This window comes from Lepidochelys kempii, chromosome 3 (genome assembly GCF_965140285.1).
Source record: "Lepidochelys kempii isolate rLepKem1 chromosome 3, rLepKem1.hap1, whole genome shotgun sequence".
Taxonomy (NCBI): Eukaryota; Metazoa; Chordata; order Testudines; family Cheloniidae; genus Lepidochelys; species Lepidochelys kempii.
The window spans coordinates 67,387,713-67,409,685 of NC_136382.1; the positions used below are offsets into that span (position 1 = coordinate 67,387,713).

Consider the following 21,973-nt stretch of genomic DNA (forward strand, 5'->3'; position numbering starts at 1 on the left):
GATAGAGCATTATTGCCCCCGGAGACCTGACCAAGTGCTGCTCTGGAGCAGTCTAGGTTGAACTTCTTGTTCATCCGGGAGGTGAACAGGTCCCAAGATGATGTTCTCCACTGGGTGAAGATTTTGTTCAGAAGAGAATTGTGTATCTCACATCTGTGGTATGTGGGAAAGTGTCCGCTGAGACTGTCTGCCAGAGAGTTCTGCGCACCTGGTGGGTATGTTGCCAAGAGCATGATGTGGTTCCCAATGCACTAATTCCATAATTGACTGCCTCTATACAGAGAGGAAGATATTTCGCTCCACCTTGTTTGCTTATATAGAAGATCATCGTCACATTATCTGACATTATCTGAATATGATGGAACCATGTAAGTTGAGAAATGCATTGCAGGCTAGGCAGACTGCCCTTAATTCTAAGAGACCAAGTCTGTATTTTCTCTGTTTACGCAGGTTCCCAAAGGTGGCAGAAGACAGAGTAAGGATATGGTCACTGACTGGGTGTCCTGACCAATCTGCCAGTTATGACCTAATGGTCCAGGTAGGGGAAGCTGGTATAGTTGCTTTGTCTCATCTGGACTGCCACCACTGGGATGACTTTAGTGAGGACCCTGGGTTCCAGTGCCAGCCTGAACAGCAGTAGTCTGAACTTGTAGTGCTCTTGTCCTACCAGAAATCTGAAGAACCTTCTGTGGGCCAGATGAATGTCATTGTGAAAGTAAGACTCTTCATGCTGAGAGCCACAAACCATGTGCCCTTCTCTGGGGCGGGGTGGGGGGGGCGACTTACTGATGCCAGATTGGTCATGTGGAATTTTGGATTTGCAAATAAAGAAATTCAACTGACATAGGTTGAGAATGGGTCTCCATTCTCCTTTCTTCTGGGGAACTATGATATATAGGGAGTAAAACCCTTTGTCTTGATGTTAAGGTGGCACTCATTTTAGTAGTGTCTACCTCCCAAGAGAGGATTTCCTTGTGAGAGTAGTTCCTGAGGAGGGGCCAGGAAGAGAAACTTGATAATGCAGCCAGAGTGGATGATCTCGAATACCCACTTGTCTGTCGTTATTGCCCTACAGTTGTGGATGAAAGGGGCCAGGTGGCAGTTGTGGGGGGGGGGGGAGTAGTAGGAAATTGCATCAACAAGGGTACACAGTTCTTGAGCATGCTGTCAAAAGTAACTCCTGGTTGGTGGGTGAGGTAGAGTGGCTGCAGCTGAGGTGGAGGATGTGCCCAGCTGGGTCTTTGTACTCCCTTCTCTTTCCACGACAGTTTGTAAGGGAACTGGTGGTAGAACAGCTGAGGGAGAGCTCTCGGCTTATATTCCTGTGTGTGGTATTTTCTCTTTGGAGCTGGGATATAAATGCCCAGGGGGTGGAGGGTTGTCCTGGAGTCTTTTAGCAAGTGTAAAAACTTGTTAGTCTTTTCATTGAAGAGATCAGACTCAAAAGGCAAGTCTTCAATACTATTCTGGACATCCTTGGGGAACCCCCAGGAGTGGAGCCAAGATTCACCCCCTCATAATTATTGCTTTAGCTATAACTCTAGATAAGGTATCTGCTTCATGAGGGCTTGGAATTGAGCCATGTCCTCCTGAGGGAGTTTGTCTTTGAATTCCAAGAATTTGGAGTAATTTGTGAAATCTATTTTGCTAACCGGGCCTGGTAGTTAGCAATTCTAAACTCAAGGCTGGTGGATTCAAATACCTTCCTCCCTAGAAGGTTAAGGCGTTTAGCTCCTTTGTCTGCAGGGGGTGCCTTGGTGTTTTCTAGCCTGGATTTCACTGTGGCAACAGAGAAAATATGTGGCTACTACTAGAGAGTTGGGACCAGAGTGAATAAACAAACAGAAACTGCACCTTTAGCGGGTATAAAATATTGCCTTTCAGACCTTTTTTGGGGTGGCGGGAGGGGGACGGGGGACGGAGAGGGGGCGCACAGGAAACAAGAGTATGCCAAACTGCCTTGGCTGATTCCATAATGGCCTCATTTATTGGGAGAGCCATCCAGCTTGGGCCTGAGGGCTGCAAGATATCCAAGAGCCAATGCTGTATAACATGGATTGCTTCAAGAGGAATCTGGCACTTAGCCACCACCCTTTGCAAGACCTCTTGGTATTGCCTCTGATCATCAAGCAGAGATGGTGAAGATGGGGCAACTGCCTCATCAGGTGAAGAGGATGAAATACCTATTGGTACCTGTGGATCTGGATTGATTTCCTCCTCTGCATACTCCAAAAGAGCCAGCTGGTGTCAGCTAGGAGGAGAGGGTGCAGTGGGATTCATGTTCAGATCTGGAGTGCCTAGCATAGGAATCCTGTGGTGCCCAATAGGGCCAATATGAAGAGTCAACAAGCTGGGGGCGTGGGGGGGAGACGACTGCAATGCATCAGGTACCATCAGTCCCCTAGGTTGTCATATCTGGGTGGAGGATGGGTCCAAGACCTCCTAGAGTCTCTGTCCAAGCTAGCCTCCCTGTGGGTCAGGAACATCAGATTCTGATAACGAGAAGGCAGGTTCTGGTTCCACTAGCGATACCGGTGGATGAATGTGCCAACTTATGAATGGGAGTATCCGCTTCTCTTCAAAGGGGTTTCTTCCTCTGGTGTCAAAATGTCCTTCAGGAGGGCTGGACTCAAAAGGACAGGAGATTGAGGGTAAGGTAGGGTGAAAATATTTTCTGGTGAGGTATAGGTTTCAGTCCATCCCAGGGCATGAGGTGTCCCTGTGATCAGGACTGACTGATCCAGTGCGTCCAATGGCACGGCAGTCAACGGATCCTTCTGGGAGCAAGTTACTACTGTGGAAGAAGAGTTCAACCTGGAGTTCTCAGTTGGTGTCAATAGGTGCTGATCTTTTGTATAGCTGTAGCCACAGCTGGTACCAATAGATCCTTTCTCCTAAACACCTTACCTTCATGGTTGGAAGGCTGAGGTGGACCTAAGTCTTTAGGACCCAAACATTAGGACTCACCTGACTGGACAGTCAGGAAAGGATCCTTTTTTGTAGGAGCAGATCTGTCTGTGTTCATGAGAGCACCCCAAGGCATTGATTCCTTGGGCTTAACAGCTCTGGCATCTGCTCCTGAACGCTTGCTCGGAGGAGCACCACTCTTAGACTGAGGCCAATGAACCAGGGGATCTCCTTGGCCTGGATCCTACTGGGTCTCATGGCCTTTTCCAAGGGGTACTTCCTCAGTCAAAGTTCTCATGCCACATGGGTCTGGAGAGAGGAGGAGAGTCAGATGCTGCAGCTGGCAGAAACATGAGCCTCACCAAGGCAGTAAAGGGAGCAATGGTGCTCACTGTTGACTGAGAACAAGCAGGGTCAGAAGACAGTTCTTAAACCTCAGGATTCTGGGCACAGTACTTCTCCCCAGGAAGACGATCCCTGAGGCAAGGGAAACTAAACTAAACTATAAACACACTAAGAATACTAAAACTATATACAATTATATTTCCAGGTTTTTGAGTGACAATGCAAACATAGCTTTGGACACAGAGGATTCCAACTCAGGCCATGCACCGGTGTAAGGAGGAACTGGCATCAGTTTACATAACTCCATATATCCTTGATATGGAGCACAAGGGGAACAAGTATTCAGGCGCAGACCAATGGATTCTACTTGCTAGAAATCTCCAGTATCAGGTGCATGGAGCTCATGCATACCCATATGCAGAACACACAGAGATCAGCACTCAAAGAACAACTTCAAATAACATTTGCAATGAATTATTATTGGATGACCTCTAATCACCAGATTTTTTTCCTAATTTATATAGGGAAAGTACAGCTCAGATGAGATTCTTCTTCAGGTTTTCACTGCATCCCTGCTTTTTACTCAGTTTTCAGCTGGGCCAAATGATGTACAAAGAAGTGGAGTGACTTGCTCAAGATCAGTGTCAGCCTTTCAACTGGTTCAGATCCCACGCTCCTCCTGACCTGCACAGTGTCATTACTGAACCATTACACCAAAGGCCTAGGGGTGCAAGTAACCCTTGTTAAAACTATGGAAGTTTGAAAATGAAAGTCTCATTAAGCAGCGGCATTTTAGGCAACTCTTTAAAACCTCAGCCAGATAACTACTTTATGGATTGGAAAATTAGCATTATTATATTATATTTGGGCTAGGTGCTTGACTGAAGGATTAAAAAGCTTATATAGGTATAAATGTGGAACCTGGAATGTATCTCATCATTTCTTCAAAGGTCTGCTTTGCTCGTTTCTGTTTATCTTGAAGTGAGCGAGGTTCAGTATTCTCACAAAACACAGCATCTGTAACCACCAAAAGAACAAAAATGTCATTTAGGAATTGGTTTTCAGTAAAGTCATACATAGTGTTTTGCCAACTCATTCCTTGTGTTAAGCTGTTTTTAAAGAGCATCACAATTCTGCAGCAGCACAGAATTCTGGCTAAATTCCACTGTAGGTTAATTATATGCTGCTTAACTATAATTCCCCCTGTACTTATAACTGTATAAAGATATTCTTCACATTATGTCAAACAGCCCTGCAGTACTGATGGGGCCTATTGCAAAGGACATATTTACTACAGAGGACTAAAAATATTTACAACGTTCACGAGCAGCTACCACTTTTGGTTTCAGTCACTCAAAGCTTCCTCGCTTTAGTTTCATTCATTCACAATAACTCTTCGGAAGCTGTAATTTTCATAACTGGCCTCCACCCAAGTTATTTTCCTAAATATGCCAATTTTGTTCAGTCTATGGTCAATTGGTACTTGTTAGCTAGCAACTGTGGGCTTCATTTTCTCTGCCACCCTTATAAAAAAAGGGAAACAATTAAAAAACCTAGCATTAATTTCCCCCCAAAAAAGATGAAAATATAACATACGCTTTAGGAATTTCCTACACTCAATATATATACTGCATCATTAGCTCCACCATGTTGATCATTAGTCTTTTAGTCTTCTTTTCCTTGCTCACTATAAGCCTTTGTGGATTATTGTTCACAATACTTAATTCTATAATAAAATATCAAGGATGTGCAACAAAACCAAACTAACACTGTGCAGAAACTAACTTTTGGAATCTCTTGACTCATTTATGTTGCGCAAGTGTTCTTTTTCACATGTTGCACTATATAGTTTGCAAAGCACTTTGGGTTGCTCACAAAAAAGGGTGCTACAAGTATAAAATTAAGTCATCAATATCTTATAAATAAGTACCACTGCAGTTTAAACATGTACAAGAAGCACATGATAAAAGAAGAAGTATTTGCATGACTTTTCACTAACCTCTCAGGAGTGTTATCAGTGATACCAAGCGGTGCTCCTGAAATAGCTGTTCTAATTTGTACTGTAGATAGTAGTCTGTGTACATCTCCAATGTGTTTTTGAAGATAATTCTTCCCCCCATCAAGAGGTGGTGCAGCCAGTCAGGAACACGGAAAACAACTCTACCTGCAAAGTTGTTATTACACATATGAAGAAGGCTCCCATCATCATTGTATCTTGCTTTATTTCTTAAAAAGTGTGCACACTGATATTTCCAAAAAAAAGAGATAGCTAACTTCATGCAATGTGACCTCATTCCCCCCAACCTACAGCAGATCCTTTAGCTTTTAAATCTGTTTGTGTTACATTTACTACAAAAATACCAAGTGTTGGTATTATTTATTTAAATTAGAGTGGCCACAGGAAGACATGGTCTATACCTCAAGCAGCTTTACACTCTAAATACAAAACCTAAGTGTGTAGGGGAGAGGAGGGGAAGGGATACAACATGCAAGCAGAGCAATCAGAGTGATACTGCTACATTTGTGACACCCTAGTAGCAAGAACTTTAAAAACAGGATAGTGTCCCTAACTGGCATCTTCCTTGTTATAACAAACTGTAAACTTTAGACAAACTTTTCAAACAGCACTCTAATCAAACACCCTGAATTTTTGCACCTCTGTTATACTTCATACCAAGTACAAAGAAAAATAATTTCTTACCAACATACATTAAGTAGTCATAGACTCCTTCTACCGTTATCATCTCTATAAAGTAGTTCTGATTTTGTCTTCTCTCTGTATTCTCAGAGCGGTTTGCATTGTTCTTGAACAGATCATTGAAAAGCTAAAATAGAAACATTACATCTTGAAAAACAAACAAATTAAAGAAAACTAGAGCAGTGGCTCCCAAACTTGTTCCACTGCTTTGCAGGGAAAAACCGGTGCGGCCCGCCAGGGGCTGTTTACATGCCGCGTCCGCAGGTTCGGCTGATCGCGGCTCCCAGTGGCCGCGGTTCGCTGCTCCAGGCCAACAGGAGCTGCTGGAAGTGGCGCCGGCCGAGGGATGTTGGCCGTTGGCCTGGAGCAGCGAACCGCGGCCTCTGGGAGTCACGATTGGCCGAACCTGCGCACACGGCAGGTAAACAAACCAGCGCGGCCCGCCAGTGGCTTTCCCTGCACAAGCGACGGAACAAGTTTGGGAACCACTTAACTAGAGTAAAAACAATCAGTACTAAAAAGTTCAGACTGGTCAAGATTTTCAATGGAAAAGACTTTGAACTGTTTTTCAATGGAAAATTTGATTTCAACGATGAAGTTTTTCAGAGAAGATGTTTACTTTCCAAAGAAAATTTCAATATTTTGTTGAATGTTGTAATGGGGTATACTGGCCCTTTAAGAGTAGAGGGGGCCAGAAGACTCCATTCCAGAGAGATGGAACAAACAAAGGCCCAGGAAATGGCCTGGTAATGGATGATAGGAAGCAGTCCTGGGTAATTCGGAGTTGTCCTGGGGTTTCCCCACCATCCACTGTTCCTTTACGGGCCGGAGATCAGGAGTTCTGTAACACAGGGTGAGGCTGTGCTCCCCTCTCTTCCAGCCAATCAGGAGGAGCTCTTTCAAGGAGGGCAGTATATAAACTGCGTTCTCCCTCAGAACTGAGGAGACACTGGCAAGAGAAGGAAGCCAAAGCCAGAAAGCTAAACTCTAGGGAAAGCTATGAAAAGGTGACCCTCTGAAGAGCAGGCTGTAGCAAAGGAAGATCTCTGCCATCCATGCAGAAGAGCTAGAGATAAGTGTGAATCTTTGGATTACAGTAATGGACTTTTTGTGGTCATTAAACCAGCCCCAAGTGGAGGACGGTAGGACTTCTAAGAAAGGCTGCGGGGAGTCTGTAAGGGGCCCCAACAAGGAAGAATGGAGGGAGGCTGCTGCAAAGGGCACTGTGGCCACAAGGGACCACTCATTAAGCAGCAGACCTGTTACAAATGCCCCCAAACCAATATATTGCAGCTAAAAAATAAAATATTTCAATTCAAAACAGGCATTGCAGTGCTTTATAGGAACTGTATTTTGATTGCTTTATGCTCTCACTCTTCCATCTGGTCTCGGTTCACTGGAAAAACTGCACTTCTCTTGTGTGGCCCAAGAGAGTTTCAGACAACTTTAAACAATTGCTTTGGATGTTTTAAACTAATCCCTTTCAAATTAACCACTAGAAATAGCGGGGATCATATGTATAAGACTGCCTTAAGACAAAATGCGACTTTACTCTTCGGAGAATTACTTGAAGAGTGATAAATGTATTAGAAATACTAAAGAACTGACTTATGACTGTAAGTAAATATAGAAAAATCAGTCAAATTCCTTACTATAGTATAACTGGTAGGCCCCAATACAAATAATAAATAATCATAACACTTATTCATGTCAATTGCTTGCAAGACTGCAAGTATACTTTATGTTCATTACATCTGGTAAATATGAGCCTATAATACAATGCATTGGCAAAAAGGGCTAATATTCTGAGGTGTATTAACAGGAGTGTGATATAGAAGATACAGGAGGTAATTGTCCCACTATACTTGGCACTGGTCAGGCCTCAGCTGAAGTACAGATGTGGACAAATTGCAGAGAGTCCAGAGGACAGCATGAAAAATTATAAGAGGTTTAGAAAACCTGCCCTATGAGGGAAGATTGAAAAAAACAGGCATGTTTAGTCTTAAGAAAACATGACTAAGGAGGAACTTCATAACATTCTTCAAATATGTTAAGGGCTGTTACAAAGAGGACAGTGATCAATTGTTCTCCATGTCAACTTTGTGTACTACCTTCAATGATCAGCTTAATCTGCAGCAGCAGATATCTAGGTTAGATTTTAAGAAAAACTTATAAGTAGGGTTGTCAAGCGATTAAAATATCAATCAAGATTAATTGCACTGTTAAACAATAGAATACCATTTATTTAAATATTTTTGGATGTTTTCCACATTTTCAAATATATTGATTTCAATTACAACACAGAATACAAAGTGTACAGTGCTCACTTTATTTTATTACAAATATTTGCACTGTAAAAAAAACAGTATTTTCAATTCCCCTAATATAAGTACTGTACAAATGTTGAATTATGTACAAAAAAAATAACTGCATTCAAAATAAAACAATGTAAAATTTTAGAGCCTATTAAGTCATACTAGCTCAGTGGTTTGAGCATTAGCCTGCTAAACCCAGGGTTGTGAGTTCAATCCTTGAGGGGGCCATTTAGGGATCTGGGGCAAAAATTGGGGATTGGTCCTGCTTTGAGCAGGGGGTTGGAATAGATGATCTCCTGAGGTCCCTTCCAACCCTGTGATTCTATGAATAACTAACTCTATAATAAGTCCACTCAGTCCTACTTCTTGTTCAGCCACTCACTCAGATAAACAAGTTTGGTTACTTTTGCAGGAGATCATGCTGCCTGTTTTTTGTTTACAAAGTCACCTGAAAGTGAGAACAGGCATTCGCATGGCACTTTGTAACTGGTGTCGCAAGTTATTTACGTGCCTGATGCGCTAAAGATTGTTATATCCATTCATGCTTCAGCCACCATTTCAGAGGATACGCATCCAGGCTGATTACGGGTTCTACTCGATAATGGTCCAAAGCAGAGCAGACTGATGCATGTTCATTTTCCATTATCGAGTCAGATGCCACCAGCAGAAGGCTGGTTTTCTTTTTTGGTGGTTTGGGTTCTGTAGTTTCCGTATCTGAGTGTTGCTCTTTTAAGACTTCTGAAAGCATGCTCCACACCTTGTCCCTCTCAGATTTTGGAAGGCACTTCAGCTTCTTAAACCTTGGGTCGAGTGCTGTAGCTTTTTTTAGAAATCTCACATTGATATCTTCTTTGCATTTTGTCAAATCTGCAGTGACAGTGTTCGTAAATCAAACAACATGTGCTGGGTCATCATCTACGACTGCTATAACATGAAATATATGGCAGAATGCGGGTAAAACAGAGCAGGGGACATACAATTCTCCCCCAAGAAGTTCAGTCACAAATTTAATTAACGCACTATTTTTTTAAATGAACATCATCAGCATAGAAATATGTTCTCCGGAATGGTGGCTGAAGCGTGAAGGGGTATACAAATGTCTAGCATATCTGTCACGTAAATACCTTGCAACGCTGGCTACAAAAGTGCTATGCAAACGCCTGTTCTCACTTTCAGGTGACATTGTAAATAAGAAGCAGGCAGCAGTATCTCACATAAATGTAAACAAACTTGTTTGTCTTAGCGATTGGCTGAAGAAGTTGGACTGAGTTGACTTGTAGGTGCTAAAGTTTTACATTGCACTCAAAAACAAAACAGTTACGTAACAAAGAAAAAATCTACATTTGTAAGTTACACTTTCACGATATAGACTGCAGTACAGTACTTGTATGAAGTGAATTGAAAAATACTATTTCTTTTGTTTATCATTTTTACAGTGCAAATATTTGTAATAAAAATAATATAAAGTGAGCACTGTACACTTTGTATTCGGTGTTGTAATAGAAATCAATATATTTGAAAAGGTAGAAAAACATCCAAAAATATTTACTAAAATTCAATTGGCATTCTATAGTGTAACAGTGCAATTAATCATGATTAATTTTTTTAATCACAGTTCATTTTTTTTCATTAACTGCGTGAGTTAACTGTGATAATTGACAGCCCTAATTATAAGGATAGCTAATTGCTGGAATAGGTGACCCAGGGAGGTGTGGAATCTGCATCACTGGAGGTTTTTAAGAGCAGGTTAGACAAACACATCAGGGATGGTCTAGGTATACTTGGTCCTGCCTCAGTGCAGGGAGCTGGACTAGATGACCTCTGAGGTCCCTTCCAGGCCTATGTTTCTATAAATTGTACAGACTCCAATCCATCCATGGATAAACATGGAGGTCAGCTGTACCAAGATGAATGGACGCTGGAAAAAAGGAAAAACCTCCACCCACCACCACAAGAACAGACATGAACATAGGCAGTCAAGCTGTCATCTTTATAGCTTCTCCCCTTTACTCTTCACATTCTCAGGTAAGGGTCAGTATTTCCCCCTCTGTACATTTACTGCACCTTCTTGTTGTTTTCAGAAGTGGGACTGAGAATTGTAAGCTCTGGTCTACTTGGTTTAGGCTTGGGAGATTCACAGGAGTTAATGAAATTCATGATGAATGGCTCCAAATGCTGACCTTTCTGAAATTAAATACACAGTGAACAATAATGATAGTTAAATAGTTAAAAAAGTGACAGTTTCCAAACTAAAATTTGTGCTGGACCAACATGTAGCAACCTGTCAGTGGACAGTTAAAGATACTAACTATAGTCACAGCATAGACTACTGAGACACGGTATTTACTCACCTCTTTCATTAGCTTTCCTGGAACAGATTTTATAATTTTCCCTACAATTAAGAACAAAAAAGTATATATTACCACATGCCCTTCTGAATATCATATCTGATATCTATTAGTTTCCTTCTGTTCTCCTCCCCTACCCCACTTATCTGTTTTCTCTATTTAGACTAAGATCTCCACGGCAAGGCTCGTCTTCTACCATGAATATATGATGTTTCTGACAAATATTTGCTGGGGCATTTAAGAGCTATTGTAATACAAATGAATAAGCCGCCATGATCTATAATAAACTATATTATAAATTTTTACAGAAGTGAAGCAAAAAAACCTACACATGGTCTCATTTTACCATCTCAGTCTGAAACTGATTAGCTTACACCACTGATATCTATGGCTTCATTTTAAGCATCATTGCACAATCTTTTTAAAGAAACATTTGAAAGAAATAAATTACCGGTACTTTGAAAAGATACTGAGTACATACAAGAAAGTTATGGAATTTTGGGTGCATCGAACTTTAAAAAGGAACTAAATATGTGATACCCATCAGCAAAAGCTATTTCAAATTACAAACATGCAAGAAAGTTTTCACATTCATAAAGAAATCTAAGTCCCATAGATTTTCTTCTGTAGTTTTCTAAAGGACCATGGAGAGATGAACAGCCTTATCTCCAAGTAGTGTGGATGGGAGGCATGTGACCGTAAGAAAAAATAGCAAGAGGCATCCTGAGGGTGCAGGGATAACAGGGACAATACAAAAAAGACCTAAACTGTTCAATAATTTAGGCTCCAACGATTTTTCTGTTTGAATGATCTGGATAAGAATAATTTTTCAGTTCTAGTCACTTATTCTCTGCAAGCCTTTATCACACAAGAAAGTCCTAAACCTCAGACTTCTGAGACAGTATTTACTCTCCTCTCCCCCAGTAATAAGAGTCATCCAGTCTGCACAATGTATTGAAATGCACAATGTTGCAAGTTCAAGAAAGTACTCATGTTAGAAAGGATTTACAGGGTTGGGGAGACTGTAGACCTATTCTTAAAAACTACCCACATTAACCTGAATAAGAATATCAGAAGCACAACAGAACAGTTTAAAAGGTAATAAAAATGAAAAATATAGTTTAAAAATATTGTAAAATTAAATATCAAATTCAATAATTATGATTTTCTTATCTTTAAATATTATAAAAGGGAAATTTAGGGAAGAAATTATATATCGTATCAACATTTCACAAAGTTTCTGGTCAGAGATTAGTAATTTTAAGACTGTTGTGAGATTATCTAGATAGCTAGATCTATATCATCTCACAACAACAGTCATATATCAATAATTTTATCTCACAACAAACTAACCTCTGACCAGAAACCTTGTGAATTGTTGAGAGGATTTCTATTTACTAAAAGCAAATGTAAGTTTGGGGAGGCACGGCACCTAGCTTGGGACCAGATAAGACATGCCTCTTCAGAACACCTGACACATTCACCCACCACATACATTTGTTTGGACATTGTGTCATACCAACAGGAAAAAAAACACTTCTACTGAAAAAGATGCTCACAATTGCCAAAACAAAAAAAAATGGGCCTACAGCTAAACAGGTCATCAGCAGAAACACAAATTACCATCTTGTTTAACTACATAGGGTGCTGTGTTGAATTTCGGACACCATGTTATACAATACACAGACTCAACATTAGTACGCGAAATTGACATTAATTCTGGTAGTTCTCAAATGAACTTAAATAGGGCCTGTCAAGGTTCCTCCCCCACTCTGAACTCTAGGGTACAGATGTGGGGACCTGCATGAAAAACCTCCTAAGCTTATCTTTACCAGCTTAGGTCAAAACTTCCCCAAGGTACAAAATATTACACCCGTTGTCCTTGGACTGGCCGCTACCACCACCAAACTAATACTGGTTACTGGGGAAGAGCTGTTTGGACGCGTTCTTCCCCCCAAAATACTTCCCAAAACCTTGCACCCCACTTCCTGGACAAGGTTTGGTAAAAAGCCTCACCAATTTGCCTAGGTGACTACAGACCCAGACCCTTGGATCTTAAGAACAATGAACAATCCTCCCAACACTTGCACCCCCCCTTTCCTGGGAAATGTTGGATAAAAAGCCTCACCAATTTGCATAGGTGACCACAGACCCAAACCCTTGGATCTGAGAACAATGAAAAAGCATTCAGTTTTTTACAAGACGACTTTTAATAAAAAATAGAAGTAAATAGAAATAAAGAAATCCCCCCTGTAAAATCAGGATGGTAGATATCTTACAGGGTAATTAGATTCAAAAACATAGAGAACCCCTCTAGGCAAAACCTTAAGTTACAAAAAAGATACACAGACAGAAATAGTTATTCTATTCAGCACAATTCTTTTCTCAGCCATTTAAAGAAATCATAATCTAACACATACCTAGCTAGATTACTTACTAAAAGTTCTAAGACTCCATTCCTGTTCTGTCCCTGGCAAAAGCAGCATACAGACAGAGACAGACCCTTTGTTTCTCTCCCTCCTCCCAGCTTTTGAAAGTATCTTGTCTCCTCATTGGTCATTTTGGTCAGGTGCCAGCAAGGTTACCTTTAGCTTCTTAACCCTTTACAGCTGAGAGGAGCTTTCCCCTGGCCAGGAGGGATTTCAAAGGGGTTTACCCTTCCCTTTATATTTATGACAGGGCCGATCAGCTAACATTCAAAGATAAGTTAAATCAATACACTGCCTCTATCAACATTAAAAAAAACCCCAAACAAACAGCTGCCTTCTTGGACTGATTCTTGAAAATAAAATCTGGGCTAATGCCATACATCATCTTGAATTACTTGAAGACGTAGAGGATCTGATCTCCATGAGCAATGGATTTTGGAAGTACTAGGCTTAGATATTCAGAAGGTATCCATATGCAGACTAGATTTTCCAAAGCTTCACAATACTTTCCCTCCTGGGAATGGATAGGAATGTAAGCGTCAAAATATCTGACTCTTGGAAAAATGACTGGATTGTAACAGCTGTATAGCAGAAGAGACACATCACATTTCACACACCCAGAACTTATGAAAGTTCAGTCTCTCAGTACTAATGGGCCCTCACTTAATTTTGGTGTATTAGTTTCTACAAGAGTGCTATTTACCAGAATAAAGAGCAACTATGTTACCTACCAAGATTTACATCAGGCAACATTTTATCGAGAAATTGCGTCTCTCCACCATTGGGAGACAGAAAGTCAGCCAAAAGCTGGCTGTTACTCAGCTCTGGATGTTGCAGAAGTTTCTTTGGGGGACATAAAAGAGAGTAGATGAAAGAACATTGTTAAAAATTTGTTTCTCTACAGTAACAACAGATTTTAAAAACAGTGCTATGGTATCCTAGAAATTATACATTCATCCAAATACTTTTTTTTTTTAAACAGAATTAAATATTTAAATGTTTGAGAATAGAACAATTTTAAACCTGTAGACTAAAAATGCCAGCCAAATATTTTACATAGTATTTGGTCACATAAAATAATTTTTATTATATTTGGGAAAAATTGGCATTTGTTAACTTTTATAAGCTTCACAATTATGCAATCTACTTAAAAAACGGAACAACAGTAGATTGTCTGGTACCTGCAGGTACTCCTGAAACTCTTCCCTCTTTGTCTTTAAGAATTCATAGTTCTTTGGACCAATGATCCTTTTTGATGGAAGTTGAGCATCAGGAAAGGTACCTATAAATTAGTAAAAAAGTCAAGCAGATTCATTTATTCTTAAAACCAAAAAGAAAAATTTTAGTATCTTAAATTTCTGCTCAATTCTAAAAAGCAATCACTGAAGTAGGAAGTAAAAACGTACCATGAAATTCTGTTAACTTTGACTCAAGCACATAAAATTCAAGGTATCTTCTATAGACAGACCAGCGTTCAGGTTCATGTCCAACTGAAAAATACACATATTGGAAGTAATATAGGTTCTTTTCTCCCAGGTGGGAGAAAAGAGTTAAGAACAGCAAATATACCACAGAGTACAGAGGAAAAGCCCTCAAATGTGTAAAGTAATCAGTACTGCCAATATTATAATACTACTCTAGCCACACTTAGTTATTTAAATAACTAAAGTAGTGTTAAATCACATGAGAAGCCCAAGGTATGGCTGGTAGACAGGAACGCTACTATGAAGGAAATCTGCATCTAATTCAAGCGTGGGTCTTCTAATTATCTTCTCTCAGTACAGGGCTCTTCCAGTCATCTCCACCAGCTGTTTGTCAAGTGCTACAGTATTCAGATAGCAGAAAGAAGCCCCATTAATGCCCATTTTTACTTCTCTAAAAGGGGAGTTAGATTTTTTTTCTCCCCAAATATCGACATTTCTCTAAACCGATGCTGAAATCCTTGGTTGCAAATAGTTTAAGTTTATTTCTGAGTTACCAAAAAATTTAATTTGCATAAGAAATCTGCTTTAAAGTTTATAAGAAAAAGCCATGTTCCTGCTCTGGAATGTTTAATAGTAAATACCTATTTGTCTACTTGTAACGGTGTCCATCTGAAAGATACCTGGGCACCAACAAATCTACTTAAAACAAAGTACTATTCAAGAAACAGTGAGTAGAGTTTTCCATTTAATGTACCAGCAATATATTTCAAACACATTCAACATTTACCAACATGAATCACAATATTAACATTTTTGTAGAGAAGGAGGAATTCCTAAGCCTTGGTTGGAATTCTGAATAGACTGGACTCCTTTTAGAAGTAATTTGTCACAAGTTCCAGATAGTAAGTGACCATTTTTCCTTCATGCCCACATTACCAAAGACTTAAAATTCATTAGTAAGTCATTACTTTGATGCTAAAATGTGTGTGTGTAGCACATCAGAACAGTCAGATAAATAAAACATAGTAGAATAGACAGTTTGAGCTACATTTTAACATAGTTTTATTTAATCACAAAAAGTCCTACCTGCCCTTCTATCGTTTCTCTCCACGTCAATACAAAACACAGGAATTCTCTCTTTTCTCTCTTTCCTTTCAAGGGAGGGATCATCAAAGAAGTCCACATATGGAATGCAAATTTTCCATGCAGCAAGGTTACGAGGTGTATTGGGAGTGCTAAGAGTCTCCACAGGAGAATCATCTTCCATTACCATAATGCCTTCTTCAATCTGCAGTGAAAGATTTAAGCATCAAGACCTCCCTGATCTGATTTTTAGTATAGGACACAATTTTTAATTTTGTAGAACATATAGAAGATCAATCTTTGCATAAGAAGTACATGTGATCAGGACCAAAGACAACATATTAAAACAAAATTCTGGAAGGGGGCACGTTCACGTAGTTGCTATTTTTAGAACTTCTGTATAAAAATCTCTAGACCTGTAGGTTTGTTTGAAGTTAAAAACAAAATTGTTAACAGTTTCTCAGGTGTCAATCTAATATATCACCAGCTGACTCACAGCATGTTAAAGTTTCTTCCTAGCTCTTGGGGAAGGATGAGGCATTTCAAGTACAATATGGTATACGGCACCATCAAGTTTGGTAGTCCATTACCAGCAAAAACAAAATAAAATAAAATATTTTAAAGATTCTAAAACATTAAAGGCCTTACATCAAAGGTTACATCTTGTTACCACTCCATTGATTAACTTCAAAAGCTACTTATTTCCCCCAAACATGGCTAGACAGAATCATATCTCAGCTGTCTGGAATTTGGCATAGAAATTAAAATGTGTGAGCAAAAAGAACATTTAGATACAGTGTGGTATGTGCACTGGGGAGAGGGGGGGAAAAGGCAGAAAAAGCTTTAAAGTCAATTTGTGCTTCTAAAATCCTAACCCTAAATAACACAGCAAAAATGAGAAAAGCAGAATTTTAGGGGAGATTATTAGGTAGAACTGGGCAACATTTTTCAGTTGAATTTTTTTTGGCTGAAAAATGCAGATATAGATTGACAAACATGAATTCATGTCAATTTCAGGTAACTGTTTTGGACAGAACAAGTAAGTATTTTCAGAAATTTTGATACTTTGGGGCTAGATTCACAGGGGGATTTAGGTGCCCCCATACGCCCAATTTCCCAGTAGTTAGGGAAATCACCTGGATCGTGGGCTACCCAAGTTTGAATTCCTGTTCTGGAGCAGAGACTGGAACATGGCTGTCCCCCCTCCCAGGTGAGTGCCCTAACCACTGAGCTATGGAATCACTCTCAAATTGGAACAGCTTCAACAGGGGAGACAGAGAGAATCACCTAAGAATAACTAATAGCTTGGAGGTTAAGGCACTCACCTGGGATGTGGAAGACCTGGATTCAAATGCTTGGTCTAGAAGACCACCCCCTCTTCCTTCTGTTTTATGAATCTAGCTCTTTATTTCCTTTACTTTTATTTAAACAGTTAAAAATGCCCCAAACAAAATATTTTGGAGCATACAAAATGGCACTTTTCTGACTTTTTCAATATGCAAAAAAAAATAATTAAAAATTGGTTTTGGTTTGACCCATTTTTTATTTTTCAGAATGGCCATCAATCAATCAATCAATCAATCAATCATTTATTTATATATATATATATATATATATATATATATATATATATATATTTATATTTATATTTATATTTATATTTATATTTATATTTATATTTATATTTGCACAGCTCTACTGTTAAGTACGGCCAGTTGATACATTTGGAAAAAACAGATCTTTACCAAAGACAAATACAGTTTTTAGAAGTCAGTCACGTCTTCCTAAATTGTTCAACCTGTCTGCAGTTGCCACAAAGCAAACTGAACTGGATTGTTTTCTTTAGTGGGCAGCCAAGTCCCTTCCCTCGTTGTAGACAGGTCTGGTCCTGCCTCTTCAGTTGCTGAACAGAAGATAAACTCCTGTCGGAATAGTAAACTTGGATATGAGAGAAAAAACCTCAAGGCCCTTCATTATGGCTGAGACTGTCAGCAAGGTTCATGAGCCTGCTTAAACTCCAGTGGCTAGTACTTCTCACTATAAGTTAGTACAGATAGAACTGATCTCCATCTTGAACCGTGGAGTAATAAGTGAACTAAAGGAATATCCCATTTTAAAAATAAATTATAAACACAGTAAATTATAAATCCCCACTTTATAAAATTAAATAAAGCAACTTCAATCAAGAAAAACACTTATGTGTGAATACACATCAAACTAAAGTCATTTTTTCCCCTCCCCTTTGACTTAATAAATTAGGGCCGAACCTTCTCACCTGCTCTAAATTCAAGTCCAGTTTTGCTTGAAGGAGTTCTGCAGAAATTGGGATAATTGAAGCTATCCACAAAAGCTACAGAGTATACCTGGAAGCCGTTCAGGGGTTGCTACCACAGCTCCTTATCCACTTCTATGGAAGGAGGGCAGAGTTGGCTAGAGGATCCACTTTGGCTTTGTTTACAATAAAGCATTCAAGTGCTCATGGACCAGCTAATTGTACTGCAGTGAATGAAGCACAAATAGAAGCTGGGAATGGGAGACAGGGAATGGATCACTTGATGATTACCTGTTCCGTTCATTCCCTCTGGGGCACCTGGCATTGGCCACTGTTGGAAGACAGGATTACGGAGCTAGAGGACCTTTGGTCTGACCCACTATGGCCGTTCTTATGTAAATAACTGAGTACATCATTCCAGTCATCTTTGATTAGTTTAAGATTTGCCCTTGCACCTAGCTAGGGCTGCCCTAACTGATTACCGTGTGGGCTGTCATTCTGGTCATGTTCTTTCCCAGCAATAATGGCACATATATGTAACCTCCAGCTCTGCAATTGAGCCAGTGAACCACTCATTGTTTGCCAGTTACAAATCTTGCTCTGATGAACCATGTAGTTCACCAGCTAGAACTGCAGCAGAACTGATTACTGCATTCTTCATGACCTCATAGCTACCAACTTCCCCCTGTCCCTAAAAGGAGGCACCAATAAGTGAGCTGATAGCTGAAGGGCTGGGAGGAGCCCATTTACCAGTGATGCTCTTCCTACTTCAGTTCCATCTGGTGAGTCAGAGGTGTCTTGCATCTATGTGCATCAGGGCAGGATCTACCATCTATGTGCCTCAGGGCAGGATTTACAGCTGGCAGACTTTCAGTGGTGCACTGGCTGAGGTAGTGCAAAACTATAGGGCATTATGGTGTGTCACCTAGTGTTGAGGAAATAATGTGAGGAGCAAAGAACAGTCTCAGCTGGCAATCCACAGCTAGATGATCTGTGGAGCTGAAGCAGTGGGAGCCCTCTCTCAATTGATGAGCTATGGAGGTTCATCTGAGGGACCATTTCTGCCAGCATGTTGCTTCTATCAAAGCACTCAATCATCTGAGCCTGAACTGAGTGGACCTCTAACAGTGTTTATCCCCTATAAACTATAGGGTAATCTGAACCAGTTGAAGGCCCACCAGCAATCAACCATAGAACTTTTGAGTGAGTGAGAGGCAAGGTGCATTTCAATCTTTTGAGAAGCAACAATTTTTAACCCCTACAAAAGGTCTCCAGTATGAAGCCTTAATCAGACCCTGCAGCTACAACTGGTGGTAGACACTGAGTAAATGGAAAACAATATTTCAGGCCCTGCCATGCACAGTAGGAGCACACTTGTTCCACTGTCTTTTAGTCCTTACATGCCTGCAAAGTTGGTTTGTTTTACATTTTGTTAGGTGGTGGGAGGAGGTAGAGAAAGGATTTTGCACACTGTACCTAGAATACCAAATTTCACCACTCTGTTGCACTTTTGCCCATGTTTAAAGTCGTCACTTCAGATACTGATCTATTTTATTCTACACCTATTACAAAAGTAATTCTAGATATAAACAGGTAAGAGCTAAGTAAGAGTAATCAGAAAAAAAAACCTGTTACTAATCTTTCTGTAACTTATTCTTCAAGATCATAGAACTGGAATGGACTTCGAGAGGTCATCTAGTCCAGTCCCATGAACTCATGGCAGGACTAAGTATAATTTAGACCATCCCCGACAGGTGTTTGTCTAACCTGTTCTTAAAAATCTCCATCGATGAAGATTCCACAACCTCCCTAGGCAATTTATTGCGGTGTTTAACCACGCTGACAGTTAGGAAGTTTTTCCTAATGTCCAGCCTAAGCTGTCTTTGCTGCAATTTAAGCCCATTGCTTCTTGTCCTATCCTTGGAGGTTAAGTAGAACCATTTTTCCCAGTGGCATCCTTCAGGCAAGCTCTAGGGCCCGCTCATGCGCTGGTATAAGGGACCCGACTGGCCCCACACCCTCCCAGTTCCTTCTTGCCAGCTAACTCCGACAGAAGGGCAGGAGGGCGGGTCATGGAATGAACATCAGCAACACATCTCCAAGAACAACAGTTATGGAAAGGTTAGTAACCATTTTTCCTGCTTCGAGTGCTTGCTCATGTCCATTTCATGTTAGGTGACTCACAAGCGGTACCCGAGGAGGTGGGCTCAGAGTTCATGGACATGCAGATTAACAGGGAAAAAACACTAAATGATCACATTGCTGAAGCAAGAGAAGCTGTTTCAACGACCGTCACGGGTGGTAAGAAGGAACTGAGAGGGCACGGGGCTGGCCGGGCTCCTAATATTAGCGCATGGCACCAGAGGGCGCTAAAGCCAGCCCAACGGATACCCCTGAGAGAAAAATCTCCAGCAACAGTGCACGTAGCTCACGCACACCTAACATGGAATGGAGGTGAGCAAGCACTCAAAGAGAAATACAAGTTATGCATTTCTGTTATCAGCAAAAATAATATTGCTTTGGCATAAGTGGCATCAGTCAACTATCCATAAAGATTTTACAAGCAAGCTTATCAAGTTTCACTAAAATTAGCTTCAGGTCATTTTGCCCACAAAAGCCCTGTAACTGGCAACTCACTCAAATTATTTCCAACATGAACAGCCTTTGCTATAGAGCATAATCCCTTACATCATCTCAACCATCCGTTTCTAGAATTCAATAACAGACTGAAGTTGTATATTAATAGTTTTTTTTGTAACTTTGTCTTTCAATTAAAAAAAGACTGAAGTGTAACATAAGTATGTGGAGCTATTTATTTCAATAAATATGAGATTGTGTTTAAAGTTCTTTATACATTTCTGTTATGATCTCTCTCATTGTACCTAAGATGTTAGACTCTTTAACGAATCTATAGTTTTTCCAAAAAATCAAACTTAAAAAGAGTTGATTACTGAGGAATGAAAAATTCAAATACAATTCTGCTTTTCTTGGATAGCTGAAAAATTAGAAGAGAAAAAATACACTCTTGCTTTATTTCAGCCTAGTAGGATGAGAATTAATCCTTTAAGAGCAGGATACTGGACAATCTGTTTTCTGCCCCTTCCTCGGGAGCATTACACTACAGTCCAATGATGAGTGACATCACAAGACCTAAACTCTACAAGACAGCAAAGCAACACTGCTCATTTGAAGATATGATAGTCTGAAGAGCTATCCTATACCTTGTGGATCCTTTAAGAAAAAGGGGAAACATACAGATTCCAAAATCAATTATTCTGTTTTTACCATTTTGGATACAAGTTGGGTGGGGAGGAGCTATGGGGGGGAGGGGAGATGAAAGATTCAAATTCATGTAAACCTTTTATATTTTTAATTTTCCAGTAGTGGAAAATGGACCAGCACAGCATCAAATAACATAGCACAAAGTTGATTAAATGTAATGTACAGTGGAATAGTTATAAGTGCCATAGAAAGTCTCAAATTCACATGACTTAAAAACCAATGTATTTCCATAAATTCAGGAGAAATCATCACAGAAATAAATTTAAATAATTAAAAATTCATGACTATCAGGCAGTTTGTGACCAACTTAATTTCCCTCATTTCCCACACCGTCCTCATATTTCCTTGCCTACATCTGTGCCATGGATACCAGGGCATCAACCTCCTGACAGCCAGTTTGCTATTCAGTCACTGCTGTTGCTGTTTGGTGTACAAGAAAAAATCTAGTTGCAAGAGAAGCCTGGCAAAATAGCTGTGGCAAGCATGAGTTATGGACCCACATGGTTACTCCAGTGTAAACAGCTCATCTAGGATCAGGGAAATGAAGGCAGTGTGAGTGCAGAATATACATATTAACACATTATTTCAATTTATTTCCCTCTGAAGAACAGCTGTAGGGACACCAGGGTTCAGAGATTTTTAATGATTTCTCTTATTGTATCTTGTGTATCTTATTGTGTCACTGTATCTGTCTTTTTAAGGAACTTGTGACAATTTACAATTTAGGCAGTGTCCTATCTGCTCCATATTAGCCATGATCACTAAACCAAATTTCCATCATCTAACAGTAAAAGTTTGAAAAATGTAATCAAATATAAAAACTATGGAAAACCCAATTAGCTCAGTTCCACCTAGAACTGGGATTTCTGC

General features: G+C 40.0%; 1 protein-coding gene across 6 annotated transcripts in view; it reads right to left on the bottom strand.

The window, feature by feature from the left end:
- Positions 1–21,973, bottom strand: part of SNX14 (sorting nexin 14) — a 78,783-nt gene that overhangs the window by 12,915 nt on the left and 43,895 nt on the right. For all 6 annotated transcript variants that reach the window (XM_073336597.2, XM_073336596.2, XM_073336595.2 and 3 more), the window contains 9 exons: positions 15,553–15,754; positions 14,449–14,532; positions 14,224–14,324; positions 13,774–13,885; positions 10,617–10,657; positions 10,330–10,449; positions 5,954–6,077; positions 5,252–5,416; positions 4,174–4,269 (listed from right to left, as the gene is read on the bottom strand). In XM_073336597.2, coding sequence (XP_073192698.1) covers positions 4,174–4,269; positions 5,252–5,416; positions 5,954–6,077; positions 10,330–10,449; positions 10,617–10,657; positions 13,774–13,885; positions 14,224–14,324; positions 14,449–14,532; positions 15,553–15,754 — 1,045 coding nt within the window. The remainder of the gene's footprint in view (positions 1–4,173; positions 4,270–5,251; positions 5,417–5,953; positions 6,078–10,329; positions 10,450–10,616; positions 10,658–13,773; positions 13,886–14,223; positions 14,325–14,448; positions 14,533–15,552; positions 15,755–21,973) is intronic.